Source organism: Dermacentor variabilis, chromosome 4 (genome assembly GCF_050947875.1).
Source record: "Dermacentor variabilis isolate Ectoservices chromosome 4, ASM5094787v1, whole genome shotgun sequence".
In the NCBI taxonomy this organism is placed as follows: domain Eukaryota; kingdom Metazoa; phylum Arthropoda; class Arachnida; order Ixodida; family Ixodidae; genus Dermacentor; species Dermacentor variabilis.
In genome coordinates, this window is record NC_134571.1 from 198,916,317 (window position 1) to 198,935,964 (window position 19,648).

The window sequence follows — 19,648 nt, forward strand, 5'->3', positions numbered from 1 at the left end:
CTAGGGTTTAGAAAAAAATGTGCCCCCATAAAAACTGATGCCAGAGCCAGTAAGTGCGTAGAGTTCAGTCGGTAAACAGGAGCTGATCGTTAGGGAAGGGGGGTGTCTCTGGACACGATTCTCTATTTCACAATCGGCGCGGAATTTTCTTCGCTCTGCTTGTAATTCTTTGGCGAAATATCGAGAAGAGTAGCACCTGGCAAGAATTTACGATGTCGGCAACATTGCTGGAGTCTGTAGGATCGGATGCAGCTGTAATCTGGGTCGCATGTTACGGATTGCTCAACATATTTCATCGCTTATGTGCGCTAGATATGCCCACAAATGGTATAATTAAGCACACAGAACACCTTCTTGAGTGAAATTCATTGTAAATTAAGCAAGATTCCTTAATTATGTGGGGTGAAGGAAAAACACACGTTTTAATTCCTACAGACTTCAAACTTTACATATGATGCTGCTGTTTTCAACTCCGTAACAAAGAACATCCGTCTAAACTGCTAGAGCACAAGGGCGAATCAAACACGAAAATTTATGTTTCGAGGTTTTTTAGGGTCTAACGCCTAATCATATTCGCTGCAGCTTACCATGTGCGTAGTCTGATATCATTAGCGAAGTTTCATATTCTCGGGAAAATGGCCAGGTAGTCATAAGGACCACCACATCTGTTGTATACAGCCTCATGCACGTGCCTTACATGTACAAGAACGAATCGTTCTATGAGCTCGAGAGAGCATACTCATGTCTTTCAAAGTGTTCGATTAGGTTTCGAAATACAGCGTACAAGACAGACTAGACAAACGTGAAGAATGAAAGCGCCAACTATCAATTGAAACATCCCATGGAGGTGGAATAAAGGAAGATACAAATCTTATCCTTGACATCAGCGCAACACAGAAAGAGTTTTTTCTTTACTCGTTCTAACTGGCCCTGATCTCAAGGATACGTTATGGAACACCAACTTTCCCAAGCCATCACCCTTGTGAACACAAAACGTGTACGTGCATGCTCAAGGGTACGGCAGCGCCAACTGTTGTAATCGCGCCGCTGGCACGAGTTGTTGGGAACTCGGCGCTGACGCCCGTTGTTGCACCTGGGTCGCAAGCCCCAAGGGTAGCGTTGGCCTGGCGGCCTGGGGTACAACTGGAAGCATCCGAAGGTCCCGGCAAAGCATGAGTCGACTGGTAACAACAAAACAACTTGTTTATTCTAACATCGCAAAGAGTTGGCGGTCAGGTTGACCGAAGTAGAGAGACGGGAGTGCACTTTACTCAACAGAAGAAATCGGAGCCCCTTTTTGGCGTCCGGGGGCAGCTGCTTTTATACTCTCGCAGTTGAGGGCAAGAAGGAACCCCTCTATAGACGAGCACGTGACTGCCGCTCGGGTACAATGGGATAAGGTGGCGCAGCGTCGTGTCGGCGCCACTCGGGCACAATGGGAAGAGAAGGTGGAGCAGCCGTCGTGTCGGCGCCGCTCGGACCCCCTCGCTTCACAGTTGTTGGGAGCTCCTCTACCCGGCTGCCGCGCTTCGACAAGCGTGGGCACCAACATGCACATACACTCACACACGCACATGAAGACACGTGGCATTGGAACATGCCTGGACGCGCTTGGCAGGGAGGCGTAGCGGCGGCGCCGAACGGGCCAAAATGTCTGCCGCTTTGAACGAAGCCCTGGCGTCTGTTGCATCCTCGCCGGCTTTACCGCGCGTCGTAGGCGAAACGTAACAGACCGCCCCGCCGGGGGAAGGAGATCCCGATGGTCAGGGGACTGCATCCGCTGTCCGGAGGGATGTCGCTCGATGATGCTCATAACCGAAGTCGGGCGTCCCTCGACGTTTCTTGAGCGCAGCGCACAGAGAAGGCCTCGTTCTCTCGTTCAGGTTCGCACGGGACACTGCAAAGTGACTTCGGGAGGGTTCACACTTTTGTTCTCGTTCCCGGCAAGCGTTAGAACTACGCTGAAACTCAACCGCTCAGTCAGCAAGCACGGCACAACCCTCACTAAGCCCTGCCAGGCTCTTTCCCCTTTTATACCACTGCCTAGTTCCTTACAGTAGTCTAGCAGCACTCAGAACGCGTCCACAAATTGGAAAATTGCACTAGAAAGCATGTTATCACTTTGAAACACTAAACAAAAGCAATATGTTAAAAATCCTGCCTCAGGAAGAAAAACATCAGTAACAAACAATTTTGAGGCTGATTCCTACATTAGGGGCTTCGACTTAAGCCATCGGCGTTATCGTTGAGACTCCCCTTTTTGTAACGCACCTCAAAGGAATATTGTTGCAAAGCGAGGCTCCAGCGCAGGAGGTGGCCATTTTTGGGAGAGATGGTCTGCAGCCATTGGAGAGGGCAGTGATCCGTCTCAATGATAAACCTCGAGCCGGCTAGATAGCATGACAATTTCTGAACGGCCCACACGAGACACGCACACTCTTTCTCGGTGGCGCTATACGGCTGCTCACGACTGGTCAGCTTACGACTAGCATACAGGACGGGGTGTTCTACTTCTCCATTTTCCCGTTGGCACAGTACAACGCCCATGCCTCGCTCACTAGCATCGCACTGAACAACGAACCCTTTTGTATAGTCTGGCGATCGTAGCACAGGCTGGCTTGTTAGGGCGCTCTTTAGGGCGCTAAAAGCTCTTTCCTTTGTCTCGTCCCATACGACTGTTTGGGGCTCTGTTTTTCTTAGAGCATCCGTCAGGGGAGCCGCGATATCAGAGTACCTGGGGATGTACCTCTGATAGTAGCCGGCGACACCTAAGAACGACCGAATATCGGTCTTCGTGCGCGGTTGCGGGAAGTCTCGCACAGCGGCCACCTTTATTTCAGAGGGGCGGCGACGACCCTGACCAATCACGTGACCGAGGTAGACAACCTCGGCCTGTGCTAACTGGCACTTAGGAGCCTTGACTGTCAAGCCCGCTTCGCGCAGGCGGGTTAGCACTGCCCGCAAGTGTGCCATATGCTCAGACCAGGATGCGGAGAATAACGCTACGTCGTCTAGATACGGTAAAGCGAATTCTTGCTGTCCCCGCAACACTTTATCCATGAGGCTCGAAAAGCAGTATGGCGCGTTCTTCAAACCAAAACTCAACACTTTAGGACGGAATGTTCCCATTGGTGAAATGAACGCCGCATACCTACTAGCCTCTTCTGTAAGTGGAACCTGCCAATAACCCCTGACAAGATCTAGGGTGGAAATAAACTGAGCGCTACTAACTTTCTCAAGGCGCTCCTCGATGTTAGGGATCGGATAAATTTTATCCTTAGTGATGCAATTAAGCCTGCGGTAGTCGACGCAAGGACGAGGTTCCTTGCCCGGTACCTCCACTAAAATCAAAGGGGAGGTATAATCACTCTCACCTGCCTCAATAACACCGAGCTGTAGCATTTTCTTTACCTCAGCCTCCATAATATCGCTCTGGCGGGGTGACACCCGATACGCCTTGGATCGTACTGGCTCTGGGGAGGTAAGTTCTATGTCACGAGTAAGGACAGAAGTCCTACCAGGCCTCTCAGAGAACAGACCTTGAAACTCTTGTAAGAGCTGGTGTAGTTCGGTTTTCTGCTCAGGCGACAGCGGTGCTTTACTGATAAGGTCACTAATGACCTGATCGGTGTCTTTCCTGTTTGTCACTGAGCCTAGTCCCGGAAGCTCGACCGGAAGCTCTTCGGGAACGTTTACCATCATGCACACTACTGCTTCCCTTTGTCTATAAGGTTTGAGCAGATTACAGTGGTAAACTTGCTGTGCTTTCCGCTTTCCTGGCAGACTCACCACGTAGTTGACGTCTGACAGTTTTTGAACAATCCGTGCTGGGCCCTCCCACTGCACGTCTAGTTTGTTGTTTAGCGATGTGCGCAATATCATGACCTCATCGCCCACCTCAAAACGACGGGCCCTGGCGGTCCGATCATAATAAACCTTGGCCCTCTGCTGGGCCTTTGCCATTGCTTCACCTGACAACTCCTGTGCCCTTCTTAAGCGTTCGAGGAGCTTAAGCACGTACTCCACCACGACTGGGTCGTCGCCCCTGCCTTCCCACGATTCTCGAAGCATGCGAAGCGGAGATCGCAGCGAGCAACCGTACACCAGTTCAGCTGGCGAAAACCCCGTAGCCGCATGCGGCGCGGTACGTAATGCAAACATCACCCCAGGCAGACACAGCTCCCAGTCAGTTTGATGTTCAAAACACAATGCTCTCAACACGCGCTTCATGACGGAGTGGAGCTTCTCAACGGAATTCGACTGTGGGTGGTACACTGAGCTGTGTAACAGCTTTACCCCACACCTTTCGAGAAAAGTTGTCGTCAAAGCGCTAGTAAACACTGTGCCCTGATCTGATTGGATTTCCGCAGGAAAACTAACTCGCGCAAATATGGACAGTAGTGCATTGACTATCTCAACTGAGCTGAGTTCTTTAAGCGGCACTGCTTCAGGGAACTTTGTCGCTGGGCAGATCACAGTCAAAATGTGTCTGTACCCCGTGGCTGTTACCGGCAGAGGTCCCACTGTATCAATAACGAGCCGTCTAAAAGGTTCCGTAATGATAGGTACCAATCTCAACGGCGCCCTCGATTTGTCCCCTGGTTTGCCCACCCGCTGACAGGTGTCACATGTCCTCACGAAATGGTCTGCGTCCTGAAAACACCCTGGCCAATAGTACTCTTGCAAGAGACGGTCCTTAGTTTTCTTAACTCCTAGGTGTCCGGACCACGAACCCCCGTGCGACAAGCGCAACAGATCCTGACGATAGCATTGAGGCACGATCAGCTGATCGAACTCCACTCCTCTGCGGTCTAGATACTTCCGGTACAGGACTCCACCTCTTTCCACAAAACGCGCATTTTTCCTGGCGATACCTTCCTTGACAATACAGCGTATGTTTTCTAGGCTGCCATCCTTTTTTTGTTCGGCTATCAAAGCCGACCGGCTGACTTTTAGCAACCTATCAAGTCCGTCTGACGTAGGCGCGATGAGCAAATCTGCAGATAGCTCTTCTAACTTTCCCGCATCGGGAATTTCCTCTCCAGTATCTGGTGCCTTTAACGTTACAGACTCAATTTTATTCAGTTCGGGTGTGCTCTGAATATCGGCTTGCTGCGCCTCTGACCCTTTTTCATTGTTTGATAACGTCGGCCCCGCAACTGCCGCCTTTGCAGCGAGCTCCCGAACCTTCGATCTGGTTAAGGCCTGAAGGCTAGCCTCACCAAACAAAAGCCCCTTCTCGCGCAGGAGGTGATCGGACCTGTTTGAAAATAGGTACGGGTACTGGGGGGGGGGGGGCAGCATAGATGACACTGCCGCCTCCGTCTCAAGCGCTCCGAAAGGTCCTTCAATAAGCACTTTTGCTACGGGCAGACACGCTATGAGCTTCCACGGCTTGCTTGATCCATGCGCACTCGCCCGTGAACATATCGGGTTCTACGTAGGAGGGGTGAACTACATGCATCGTAGCTGCGGAATCGCGAAGCACTCGGCACTCTTTCCCGTTCACGAGGAGGTCTCGCATGTAAGGCTCGAGAAGCTTCATGTTCTCGTCAGTGCTGCATATTGACAAAAACACAACTTTTGGTTTTGTTTCCGGACACTGCGCCGAAAAGTGACCCGGCTTCTGGCACGTATAACAAACGCGCGCTTGCCTCGTCTCGAACCGCTTTCTGCGTTCGGCTTCGGCTGCCGCCGTCTCCTTAGGTTCGGTCGCACTGCTTTCACTCGCATCCGCACTACGTGTGTTCCCCTTTGCTCTCATGGGTGTGAACTTCGGCCTCTCAAACTTCGAGCCAAATTCACCCTTTTGACCGTCCTTAGCTCCGCGAGCCCGACGCGTCACAAACTCCTCGGCTAGCTCAGCGGCTTTAGCCACCGTACAAACGTCTGGCCTATCCAAGACCCAGTACCGCACGTTCTCAGGTAACCGACTAGAAAACTGTTCCAGCCCGAAGCACTGCAGAACTTTATCGTGGTCACCAAACGCTTTCTCTTCTTTGAGCCACTCTTGCATGTTTGACATAAGCTTGTAGGCAAACTCTGTATATGACTCATTGTTGCCTTTCTCACTTTCCCGAAACTTCCGACGAAACGCCTCCGCTGACAGCCTGTACTTTTTTAGCAGACTCGATTTCACTTTGTCGAAATCCTCTGCCTCCTCTCTATCCAAGCGAGCGACTACGTCGGCTGCCTCGCCGGGTAACAAAGTGAGCAAGCGCTGTGGCCACGTTTCCCGAGAGAACCCCTGCTTCTCGCACGTTCGCTCAAAGTTAACCAGGAACAAACCAATGTCCTCTCCAAGCTTAAACGGCCGCATCAGGTCAGTCATTTTGAACAATACGCGTTCTCCTGCACCGTGTGCCTGACTTCCATTACGAGCGCGTTCCATCTCTACCTCAAGACGCTTCATTTCCAAAGCGTGTTGACGGTCGCGCTCTTGTTGCTCTCGCTCTTTCTGTCCTTTACGTTCACGCTCTTCTTTTTCTTTCTGTTCTTTAATTTCGCGCTCCTGTCTTTTTGACCTCTCCTCAATGGTCTCAAGGCATTCCGACAGCTCGTCATCCTCAGCTTCTAACTCAAGAATAGCCCTCAGCAGTTCTGGTTTTCTGAGTTTGTCTGAGACATCCAGACCCAACTCTCTTGCAAGCTCCAGCAATTTCGGTTTGCGCAACGACTTCAAGTCCATGGCTGCTCTGAATGCTGCTTTCTCTACTGCTTACTATTGTCTTGCCGCAAACTAACCCGGCAGCAACGACAACCACAATTACCAGCTCTGTTTCTGACACTAACAAAAGCCTGGCAAAGCTCAGAAGAAGAAAGTCCCGCACTCACCAAACCTCGCAGCCAAGAATTCCGCGCAGTCGTTCCGCTGCAGGCAACCAGTCATCACACAGGGCTCGTTGCACTGCTCCCGGATGGTCGTTGAGCTGCTCAGCATACAGTCAACTGCATCTCTTCGCTGCTGGCCTCCGTTGTCGCGATCTCACCGCTGGCAGACAGTTGTTTTAATCGCGCCGCTGGCACGAGTTGTTGGGAACTCGGCGCTGACGCCCGTTGTTGCACCTGGGTCGCAAGCCCCAAGGGTAGCGTTGGCCTGGCGGCCTGGGGTACAACTGGAAGCATCCGAAGGTCCCGGCAAAGCATGAGTCGACTGGTAACAACAAAACAACTTGTTTATTCTAACATCGCAAAGAGTTGGCGGTCAGGTTGACCGAAGTAGAGAGACGGGAGTGCACTTTACTCAACAGAAGAAATCGGAGCCCCTTTTTGGCGTCCGGGGGCAGCTGCTTTTATACTCTCGCAGTTGAGGGCAAGAAGGAACCCCTCTATAGACGAGCACGTGACTGTGCCGCTCGGGCACAATGGGATAAGGTGGCGCAGCGTCGTGTCGGCGCCACTCGGGCACAATGGGAAGAGAAGGTGGAGCAGCCGTCGTGTCGGCGCCGCTCGAACCCCCTCGCTTCACAGTTGTTGGGAGCTCCTCTCCCCGGCTGCCGCGCTTCGACAAGCGTGGGCACCAACATGCACATACACTCACACACGCACATGAAGACACGTGGCATTGGAACATGCCTGGACGCGCTTGGCAGGGAGGCGTAGCGGCGGCGCCGAACGGGCCAAAATGTCTGCCGCTTTGAACGAAGCCCTGGCGTCTGTTGCATCCTCGCCGGCTTTACCGCGCGTCGTAGGCGAAACGTAACACAACCCATCAATCCTGCACACTCGTGGGCACTCGCGAGCAATAACGGTACAGGCACAACCCTTCAATGCTCAGCATAGTCAAATGCTGATTTACGCACATGCTACCGCTACTATATACGCCACACCTCAACCGCCTCTGTCAGGAATACGCAGGTAGAATTTATGACCTTCTTTTGCTCCACTATGCGGCCTGTCAGTTGATGCGTGTCTAGGAAGTTGCCCAGTTTTCTGTCGTTCTAATGCCTGATGAGCGCACTGGTCACGTGACGTCCGCGCTACCTGCAGTGATTACTGCTCACCTGGGGCGCCGAGTGTAGCCGAAGGGTGGCCTGCGTGATGATGCCCAGCGTGCCTTCGGAGCCGACGAACAGGTTGGTCATGTTGTAGCCCGCAGACGTCTTGCGCGTGCGCCGCCCCTTGCCCGCTGTGTTGATGATTGTGCCGTCGGGGAGCACAACCTGCAGGAGGAGCAAAAGCACGCAGCTAAACCGAGAAGAAGAGCGAACGCGAGACAAAGCATAGGATTACTTGATCACAGAAGTCCGTTGCGTTAAAGCGGGTGACGAGGCCGGCTAGATGGCAGCGAGAAAGTTGCCATAATTGATCACTTCACGTAGGCCTTTCATCGTTGGCGTTGGCCGAGGACTGAGCTTACGTAATAATTGAATATACCACCTACGCTATACACTCTTCAGAAGAGAACCGCGAATCCGTTGAGTAAGGTTGGTAACCTGCTGTCAAACGTACAGCAGTTCATAGTAGCAGGAATTCGTAATGGAAATGTTACTGAAAATATCGAGGTCAGCAATCCTGTTGTGTAAAGAAGGTTCCATTTCGCTACTGCTCGTACCATGTGGTGTCATACAGATTCCCGGCACACGTTGCGCCTTTCTCGCGCGTCTAGCCCCCCCCCCTTTTTTTTCCCTTTCTCTTGCCACACCCTCAGATTTCCTAACGCATATTTTTATAGTGAATGCGAAATAATTTAAGAGGACAACACTATTTCTCCCTATCATTCGGAATTTATTGCCCTAGATATAACAAAAACAAAACATGGTGGCAGTTTGATATGTCATGTTTTCTAAGCGTTCTATAAATTGTGGCACTAGATATTGCTAACTCTGAGTCCACATCCGATTCGCTTCAACGGACCATTCTGCTGCCCCATTGTGCAGACGCTTACGGTGGAGAAAACAAGGCTCGATTAGTGGCCGCAGTACACTCGCCGCTAAGCTGGCTGCGACGGAAGCGGTCCGCATTTCGTATTGAAACAGTGTCCACCACTTTACGAAAGTCCATTTTCAAGATGTAGTCTGCAAACCGCGTGCTTTACTCATGTCTTACAAGGAGTTCAGCCCTGGCACGTCTGAATCCAATGTTGAGAACGTGTTGAAGCAAAGCTGCGTAACACTTGGTGGTTTGCCTTCGCCGGATGCGAGAACTAACAGAGTTAATTGTGCCACGAAAAGGCCCAAGAAAGTGAGCGTGCCCACTTGCAACGGTATTCAACTGGCCAGTAAAAATACGAAACAGGGAATGCGAATGCGCGATATAGATATTGACGCGGCCTGGGGACAAGAGGGTTAGAGGTTGCTCAGACAAAAACATTTCCTCTGAAATGAGTGGCGCCACTGCACCGCATCACACAAATTCTCAGCCTATGCAACGAAGCCATCCCAAAGCTTCCGCGCACCTCCAAGTTGAGCACGTTCTCGCGCATAGTTCCGTATCGCACGGCATTCGTGCCGGAAGCGCTGGTGGAGCACATGCCGCCGAGCGAGGCGTCGGCGCCCGGGTCGATGGGGAACCAGAGGCCCGTGTCGCGGATCTGCTGGTTCAGGTTGCGCCACGTGAGGCCGGGCTCGACGACCACGTCGAAGTCGCTGGCGTTCAGCTCGACCATCTTATCCATCTGCGAGAGGTCGATGCAGACGCCGCCGTTGATCGCCTGCACGCCGCCCTCGAGTCCGGAGCCGCTGCCGAACGGCATCATGGGAATGCCCTTCTGGTAGCACAGCTTGGCCACCCGGCTGACCTGCACGGGAAGGCGATATTGGAGGTGCGGTGAGGCACGAACACGAAGCAAAGAGCACACTTGTGTCACGTGGTCGTGACGTCAAAGAACACAGTAGCAATACTGTGAAAGGCAAAAACTAGCTTTTATTGGGCGAACCTGTGCCCACAAAACAGGCTACACTTAAAGCACAACGAGAGCGGCGAACACAGTCGGCGATCGTCGTAAATCTGATCAGCGGGTCAAGCGCGTCGGCTTTTATAGAGCAGTCGTCGAATGTTCCAGACTAATCGTTCGGACACGCGTGCCTTCCACAATGTTCTACACCATTCGCGTTACGCGATGGAATCAGATAACACAAGGTTCGGCGACAACAGACAGCCGGGTAGAAGCATCGATAACTTTCCAGAAACGTCGGATACATGCAGGCGCGTCCCTCGCTGTGCGATTACATTTGTTAAGCGGCGAAACGTGGTCGCCCGATAAAGATAAGTACACGTGTCACTTGGACGCTTCTTACAAGACCGCATCAGTTGCAGCTTCTTTTTGGTGGAATGTTTTGCTCCGCGGAAAGGCTTCCAGGTGGTGCTAGCATCGCTGCAGACTTCCTTACCAAGCTCACGGTCACGCAGGTGTTAACGTGTCTTATCCTGCTACGTGCTATCCGGAGTTCTGTGGCGTGAGACAGTGGTGAAGTGCGGGGCATTTCCGTATCGCAACCGTGCTAAGAAAATCCCCAGCACAAAAGTGCCGGAGAAGCCAGCTCATTCTTGATTCCGGAGGTCCGGACAAACATGTGCGGAAAATTGATGCACTTGAGCAGTGAAATTGCAGAATACGAACAAGAGGCAAGCGATAACCGTGCGAAGCAGACCTGGCTGGTTCGCACAAGGCTCAGAAACGAAAAGGATTCCTCGCTGCTGTGAGCATTGCCGCGCTAGTATACAGTTCACATCCGGCGACATTTCTTGCTCGCTGTAACAACCGTGGTCCACCCTGTAAGGCCATTCAAAACACGATTATTTAAAATTTTAATAAATGTCTGGACACGAATAAATTTGGCAAATGTAAAAATGTAAATGCGAAGGCCAGCTTAGCATTTCTCGAAAACCTAGAGAAGATTACCTAAAAGCGGGGAGGTTTGCCGGCGTAGAAGTATTCGTCTACACAATACTCTGCAAGATAGAAGGAGAGGGGAGAGAGAAACCCTAGTAGGAGAACTAAGCTCTTGCTGTCATCGTTTGTGCAAAGTAGAAAACGGGGACGTGGTTAAAGTTAAAACTAAATTCTGGGGTTTTGGATGCCAACACCTGATTATGAGGCACGCAGTATTGGGGGAATCAGTATTAATTTTGGCCAACTGGGGTTCGTAAACATGCACCCACTACACGGTGCAAAGGCGTTTTTGCATATCTCCATCAGGAAATTCGGCCGCCGCGGCCGGTATTTAATCCCGCGAGCTCGTGCTTATCGGCGCAAGGCGAAAACCATGCGGTGAACCTGAACGCCCCTGTTATCGTTGCAAAAAGATTGTCGCGTACCATTTTCCCTGTATTCGCGCGATTCTCAAAAACGCATTTTGCAGGTTTCCTTGCTGACATGTTATCAAGCTCTCTCGTGGACAGCTTTTGTTGACGCTCTTGGCACACAGTCGAAGAATAGGTTCATCGAAGCGCATGACTGATGTACACTAGTAGTGACCGCTACTGTCTGCCAGCCCGCACTGGCACCACCGATATCACGGATTTTTTAACAAATGGTGCCACGATGGTCAATACCGATGATGTACACATAGGGCGACTCTCCAATAGCCGTATTTTTCAAAGAAGGAGTGATAAAGTCTAAATAGCAGTGTACATTGAGGCAGCGAAGATGACAGTGTTCAACAACAGTTACGTTGAAAACAATAATACTGCTTGATTCATCCTCTTCTTACATACTATAAAAAACCTCCATTAGCACTTTACACGGTAGCTAACAGAATAAAAAAAATCACAATCAGTAAATAGTAACAGAATTTGTTAGCTTTTTAGCTTTCATATGTGGCTGTAACAGGAAGATGCATGGTTCATTTCAAACATCCAAATGTCGATCAGTATTTTTTCGAACACAGGTGCTTCGCTCAAGATCTCCGCTTTGACTTTTACAAAAAAATCAGTTGTGAAAGCTTGAAAAGCAGCAAGGACCATGGCTACTCTATTAGGCAGCTGGTGATTCTGAAATAAAATTTTGACGACACAAATTTCACGCCATAGCACCGCGCTACCGTACATTCTTCAGGTAATCGAAGCTCAAGAGGTGCGTCTGCGGGTGCTCGGATGAGACGACAGTTGATAACTGATTAGCTATTATGATGCAAAGGCGTCAGAGGCCAAATAACGTGAACAATCAGCGTTATCTCTGAAGGCTGACTTCAGAAAAAGTGCTTGTAATCTTCTGCGACCTCCTCAAACACAATTCGAAGCATGTCCTGCTGACAGTAGAGTGTATGAAAGCATTGTGCATTTGCTGGCCCCAGGCACCATCAAACGACTTCGCGTTCAACTAAATGTGCTGCACTTTTTGCCTAACGGCACAATGCGTAAGACGTAATAGTGATATTTGAGGAACAGCCACGAACAGAACTTTTTGGGTTGACTAGTCGATTTTGCGAAGAACCTCTTTAGGCATCCATACAAGCCACCGTGAACGTGCATTTCCTTCTACCATGTTAATTGCAGGCAAAAGAGCTTCCTGCATGGACTGACAACTTCCAAAAGATATACCTGAAAGTACTCGCCAAATTATAAAAGATACAAGAAGAATTAAACCTGTGAACTTCCATGAGTACTTAGTTAACTATGTCAAGAAGAGACCAACAAAGCGCCAATAGGCCAAGTATTATATCAAACATTTGTACCATATCAGATCGCAAGTACTTTATCGTGCCAGATTAAGCACCTGCTCGAGTTGTATCCCCATTGTCATGCAGAATTTCATCGCGCATTTCCCTATGCCGCTCTATCGTGGCCGGCTGTAGCCTACCTGGCTGCTGTCCTGGGCGAAGACGACAACGTCTGGTGCGGCGGGCACGTGCGGCCCTTCGTCGCGGCTGTGCTGCTCCCGGGCGGCCTCGGTGGTGGTCACGTTCTTTGGGCCGAAGATCGTTTCGAGCTCCTTGACCACGTCCTGAGAGAGCCACCGCCGGCCAGTCTCTGCCGGGCCGCTCGCAGCTGCAGCGGCGGCAGCACGCTGCAGCACACCCCGGCACAACGAGCCCCACGGCACCCGCGACACCAGCATGGCGGCTGCGTGACGGGTGACACTGTGGCTTACAAGTTGTGCGCCGCGCGCGTCTTGCACTACGGTCTCACCACATGGCGAGTCTCGCTGGACATTTACAGCTGGCGAAGAGGACACTAGAGGGCATAGAACGCAAAGTAGAACACCGCCAGAGGAGTTGGCAGAAGAAGGGTGTAGCAAAATAACCAAGGCTAGTAAATTCCACCCGCCTAAAGGAAGGGACAAAGACGAAAAGGTGACAGCTGGCTGACAACCACAGCTCATAATTTGGATGCGAGAAGGGGGGGGGCGGCAAAAAAAGGCGTTTTTCGCCCCCTGGATACACAGAAGCCACGAGAGACGAGGGCACAAGTTTCTGGAAAACACAGATTCTAGGATATGTCGCCTTGAAGAAGTCAAGTCCACTTGTCGAAATGTTGGCTCCTGCTTTCACGTTGTTCTCGTTTTGCTCACAGACTCTAGCATAGTGTGTCTTGCGCTCCAACTCGGAGCAATACCGTCAGTCGGGGGCCAAGGGCATTGTGGACTGCAATATCATGCAGTCGAGACATGTTGTAGAACTTCTTGTTTATACAGTTTGTTCTTTAGAAGTTGATAACGTGCTTTCTTTCGTGTTGAGTAAAAGGGGCACTAAAGGCAAATACTAAGCCGACGTGGACTGTTAATATACCATTCTAGAAACCTCAGAGCGCTTGTTTCGTGCCAAGAAACGTCTTAGTTTACGAAAAAGATGCATCAGAAGGGTTCCCATACCTTTAGCGAAATTCAAATTGTCCACCCCAGAGCGGGGAGTGGTGATGTTGCATACAGAATAGCCGCCCTTTACGGCCGTCGGTGAGTAAAACGGCGTCCGAGAGACGGCGTTACGGTTTTCTTTCTTGTGGAAAACGAAAATGCGCGGCTATGGAGAAACCTAGCCAAGACAGAGTGTTGGGTGCCGAGCCGCAGCTGCTCTTGATCAAGTGGCGTTGACCATTCCCGAATAGCGCGACTTCACACGGATGTGACATTCTCTGCTACTTGCAGTTTGCGCGAATTTCGCGAGCCAACAAAGCCAGCGCAGAACTGTGCGAAACGAAACTACCGAAACGTGAAAGGCTGAGCGGCGCAGAGAGAACGGAACCTTTCGACCGCCCGTGTCGTTGTCAGTGGTAAGGCAGCAATGGGCAAGTAGCATTTTCTTCCATGTCCGTGCCCCTTTTATCCTAGCAATCGTCTGTCTGCGCTAGGCAATCACTTTCACGTGATAGGAGAAAGTGAACTCAGTTCCCCCAGTGTGCGCCGGGAGTTGTGCATCAAACTGCCTGCCACGTCTGGTATAGTTCAATGCAGTCGTTGGTTAAACGAGGCTAGTAACAACGTCGCGAACCGCTCCACCTCACGTTATTTTTCTACGTCTGGGTTTAGACGTGATAACAATTTAAGGCGCCATATAGCGCCAGCTACGACGAGCTGCGGGAACAAAGGCAAATGTCTTGACAAATGCAAGCGCGCGTACAGGGAAACTCCCCACAACACCAAATATTTTCGGAGCACGCTATGCAAGAGAAAACGATATCTTCGCAGCGCGTGCGCCCAACTTTAAAAATTACATACTGGGGTTTTCCTTGCCAAAACGACAATCTCATTACAAGGCATGTACGCAACAGTGAGGGGGCTCGGGAATAGTTTCGACCGCTGGCATGGGGGTTGTTGGAAGGCGCACCTAAATCTAAGTAAGCGAAGATTTTTGCTTTACCCTTCCTTCTAATTGCAATCGCTGCGGCCAGGATCGAACCGATGACTGACCTCTGAAGTTTATCTTCAACTCGTATGAGGAGGCAGGGAAACAGGCTGCAAATCGAGATGAACGGCGCAAAGCCATAGCCACTTCCCTACCGCGGTGGGTTTGTATCCACCTACGTATTGTTACGTTTCGCCTACGACGCGCGGTTTAGCCGGCGCGGCTGCAACAAAGCGGCAGACATTTTGGCCTGTTCGGCGCCGCCGCTACGCCTCCCCGCCAAGCGCGTCCAGGCATGTTCCAATGCCACGTGTCTTCATGTGCGTGTGTGTGTGTATGTGCATGTTGGTGCCCACGCTTGTCGAAGCGCGGCAGCCGGGGAGAGGAGCTCCCAACAACTGTGAAGCGAGGGGGTCTGACAGGCGCCGACACGACGGATGCGTCCACCTTCTCTTCCCATTGTGCCCCAGCGGCGCCGACACGACGTATGAGCCACCTTATCCCATTGTGCCCGAGCGGCACAGTCACGTGCTCGTCTATAGAGGGGTTCCTTCTTGCCCTCAACTGCGAGAGTATAAAAGCAGCTGCCCCCGGACGCCAAAAGAAGGCTCCGATTTCTTCTGTTGAGTAACGTGCACTCCCGTCTCTCTACTTCGGTCAACGTGACCGCCAACTCTTTGCGATGTTAGAATAAACAAGTTGTTTTGTTGTTACCAGTCGACTCATGCTTTGCCGGGACCTTCGGATGCTTCCAGTTGTACCCCAGGCCGCCAGGCCAACGCTACCCTTGGGGCTTGCGACCCAGGTGCAACAACGGGCGTCAGCGCCGAGTTCCCAACAACTCGTACCAGCGGTGCGATTACAACAGTATCAACAAGTGCAATGTGTACTTCTTCGTGCAAGTTCCTGCACTGTTCCAGTTTTCTGCTCTGTGGTGAAGTCACTTGGAGATTTAGCTTGTTTGCGAACTCATTCTCGAATAACATCTGCGCCCATCCGTAAATACATTATATATAGAATGTAAAGTCAGCGCTTGTCCTTCTCACTACGATGCTACGAGGAGAGCATAATGCACACATGGAAACGCTGTGATAACAAAATAAGGCTCTCGCAAATACAAGCACCCACCGAAATAGGCAGAAACGCTTTTCACAAGAAAATAAAATTAGTGAGTGTCAAAATAATTTCAGTTTAACCACCCTCCTTTACTTCGAGGGCTCCATATTTGCAGAAGACGAAGAGGTAATATTGTGTGTGGTAAAACAAGTGGTGGTAAGCGTTGTACTACCGAAACGGATTTCCAGTGTGTCACTGCATTCCGTGTATGGTTGCAGTACATAAATAAGTCTAACTATTTTTCCTTATTTCTCCAGAGACAAAGGGAGAGAGCAAACAAGTTGCAATGGGACACCCATGATTCTAAAACGAGCAGTGGTTTGACGCATTCAGAAATTTCAGAACGTTCTTGCCCTAATGTGGCCGCCGCGCTTCATTGGCGCAATCTCCGCAAGGAATGCCCACATTGAGAGGAAGACTCTTTTGCGCGGCGCCAACGCGAATACGCCTCGAACGCAACCAGGGTTGGGGGAGGCCAGCTCGTATGCACATAATCTCCAAGGCTGTCCTGGGCTGAGACGGGAACTCATCGTCACTTACATCCCTGTTGCAATAACGTAGATCGCAATAGATTCACGCCACTGCTCGTTGGCTGAGCTGTATGTTAGAAACTAGATAAAGGAGGCAACGAGCCAGTTGGAAACTTGACGTGAGGACGCTTTCCGGAAAGGAGACCAATTTATCTGCACAGCGATAGACGACCGCCGCATGATAATGCCTCTGAAACGAGTGGCATCTCGGGTTACCTTGCCGGGTGACGTGTGATAGCGCAAGTCCCGCGCATATTATCATACCGTCGGTGACAAGAATGGGTAATTGTTCGCGGGCGTCTGCTATGTCACCCAGGTGGCAGCTGTGGTCTAAAGCTTCAAGTCGCGGAAACAGACTACAAAACCGTGATTCAAACATTAAGGGAGCAGTTAGTGAGCAAGGCATCAAAGAACAATGTGAGTGATGTTATAGTGGCTTTCTGCCGACAACTGCTTTTGTTAAAAACACGTGATACAAGCAGTAAAAAATTAGTTGGCTTCACAGAAATGTTTGTACTAAAAACGTGAAATTTTACGGTCAGATGCCTCGCTTTACAGTATGGGATTAAAACACGTACGGTAGTAGTAAAAATACTTCATCAAAATAGAAAAGCAAGAAACTTACAAAAGAATGAACTGAAACCAGTATTACCAGCTAGGACACACAAGAGGAGAGCTTCGCTACAATTAACTCCCACCACGCGCGGATCGACTACAGTAACAGAAAAAACAACTAAACAAGAAGTTGAAAACAACCCAATATCAAATAGAATATAGGCATATATCGCCATCCGAGGAAGCCGATATATGCCAAAATCCCTTTCCGCGTCCGTAATGCTACCTTTCCTTTCTCATAAGAGATCAAAGTGCCCGTCAAGGCGAAGCTTACCGTTATGTCGCTTCCCCTGACGCAAATGACAACGCAAGACGAAACAAAAGGCGGCCGTTCGTCGGGGGTATTCCCTTGCACAGAGTCAGCGATGCCTATCCGACAGACAGGTGCCGTGAGCAAAGCCGACAGGACGTCTTTTTTTTTCTTTTTTTCTCTCAGGCGAGAGAATGTTTGGATATGTTCCAGCTCTATAGTGACGTCACCTTCTCTGCAGGCACGAACCGCGCGGTGTCTGCCGGCTTCGCAATCGACGTACAGAATCAGCAAAGAGTGTTCGCGTCACGCTCTCGCGGCGTCAGGCGTGATCACGCGAGCGTCAGCATCCCACATCGAAAGCGGCACCGCGTTCCCGCCTGAAGCTGCATGCTCAGGAGACGGAAGGACGCGGCAGCCTTAACCCGTTCGCTAAAGAGAACGGCCACTCCCCCCCTTGAGCGTCGTGATTTGAGGAGCTTCTCGTCGGACCAGATGAACGAGTTTTAGTGAACACTGCTTGTCGCGTGTGGCGTTGAATAATCCATGCAACGCGTAGCTTCTGGCATACGCCCCTATTCACTGGTTTTCCATCGTAACCGTATAAATATGATGCGCTACAAGCAATTAAATCGCCTAAGGAAAATTTCGACGCTTTGAATGTGCATGAATAGCTGTGTGTGGGTAAGCGATAAAGGACACTTTTGCAACCACACAGTGCTGCAGCTTTTAGAACTGCGAATCCACTGTCAGTTTTCGAACAGAGTAGTTTGCGTCGCCTGGCATACACAGAACGCCGGACCATCGCACTGTTACAATCACTTGAAGGCACCAGTTGTCTTGTGTCTCAGAACGCATGTGGTGCGATGGCAATATACATTCAATGTCCGGACGCATGAATCGAAATTTGCGCTATCGTAACTACGAAAGCAGAGCATCTTCAATCGCCGTCGAGAATAACCACCTTCATTCGAAACATGAGCTTGTTCTCATAGCTCTCCGCATTAACCGCTTCACGAAAGCTCCGCGTCACATAGAGGCCGTGCTTTGTAACTTCATAACTTCTTTAAATTTAGGCCATCCATTCTCAAAATAAAAAAAGGAATTTCAAGATTGTAGGATTTCCAAAAATCTGCAAAGTAGAGTTGAAATCTCTCTAACTCGACAATCCACAACTATATCAATATTCTGTATATTGCACATATTGAGACATTTGAAGCAGACGCAACTTTTGTGTGAAACCCCACTCTTAAGTATACCTGCTGACTCCCGTGCGAAGATATCTTCCAGCTTCCAACGGATGGATGGATGTTATGAGCGTCCCCTTTGGAACGGGGCGGTGGATTGCGCCACCAAGCTCTTGCTATTATACTACCTAATGTCCTATCTAGGTTCAAAAAGAAAAAAAAAACACTATGAATTCCCAGAACCAAATTTTCTGATCCCCTATTGCGAACTATGCTTTTGTACGCCTCCGTTTTTTTGTCTTTCCCTACTTTTCTTCCGCCAATCTTCCTATCGCCTCTTGCTAATCTCTATTGCGCACATGTTTGCCTTTCCACTGCTCTCGCTGAACCCAAGTGATTCAAGGATGCCAGTGGCGCCTAAGTTGACCGCTGGGCAGACGTCTTCACATTCTAATGAAACATGCTCCAAAGTTTCCCTAGTTTTACCGCAGCAAACACAAAAAAGTTTTAAGATGAATCTTCTTCCTTTTTATATATCGCCTTATAAGTGCGGTTCTATAGCATCCTGATGTCGCTTCGAAAAGTAATGAGGTTCCCTTTGAGTTATCATAAATTGTTTCTTTCCTGATTTCGTTTTTTCCCCTCAGTAGTTACTCATGGCACGTTTCTTTTCCCTTGCCGCCACCCATGAGATTATTTCAGCCTCCCTGACTTTCCGCTTGACGCTCTTTGTTGCTGTGTTGCCCACTCTACAGGCCGCATACTTGATGGTAAGCTTCCTAGTTGCCTTCCTCCACTATGAATCAATGTTTTTCCTGTGTAGATACCTGAACACTCTCCTAGCCCATTAACTTTCTTCCATATTCCTCAGCCGTTCTTCACACTCAGTTTTACTGCGAGCTTCCCTCCCTTGAAAACTAGTCCAGCCCATATCGCCCTGCACAGCTTTATTTGTAGTCTTCCCGTGCACGCCCAATGCGAGGCGACCCACTGACCTTTGGTTCCCCTAGAGTCCTGATTTTATCCCTGATTTAAAGCAAACAACCGCAAAAAACTGGCTCTGCAACCGCAAACAACCCTGGCTCTGCGGAGCGACACCTAGCGGCGGTTGCTGGTCCCGATGTAGTGTGCCCAGGAGCATGCGTCACGTAATAAACATGCAGAACTGGACGCGTCGCTTTTAAACAGAGCTGATGTTCGTAAGTGCCTGTGTTATCTCGAACAGTC

At 50.3% G+C, this 19,648-nt stretch overlaps 1 protein-coding gene across 4 annotated transcripts in view; it reads right to left on the bottom strand.

Annotated features, from left to right (window-relative positions):
- LOC142580046 (putative D-lactate dehydrogenase, mitochondrial) overlaps nt 1–19,648 on the bottom strand; it is a 104,893-nt gene that overhangs the window by 50,816 nt on the left and 34,429 nt on the right. For 2 of the 4 annotated variants that reach the window (XM_075690795.1, XM_075690796.1), the window contains exons 2-4: nt 12,743–13,005; nt 9,398–9,739; nt 8,004–8,162 (exon numbers count right to left, since the gene is read on the bottom strand). In XM_075690795.1, the coding sequence (XP_075546910.1) occupies nt 8,004–8,162; nt 9,398–9,739; nt 12,743–13,000 (759 nt within the window). In that variant the 5' untranslated portion in view covers nt 13,001–13,005. Of the gene's footprint in view, nt 1–8,003; nt 8,163–9,397; nt 9,740–12,742; nt 13,006–17,258; nt 17,387–19,648 lie in introns of those variants that run through there. The other 2 variants (XM_075690794.1, XM_075690797.1) reach the window with 2 other exon arrangements.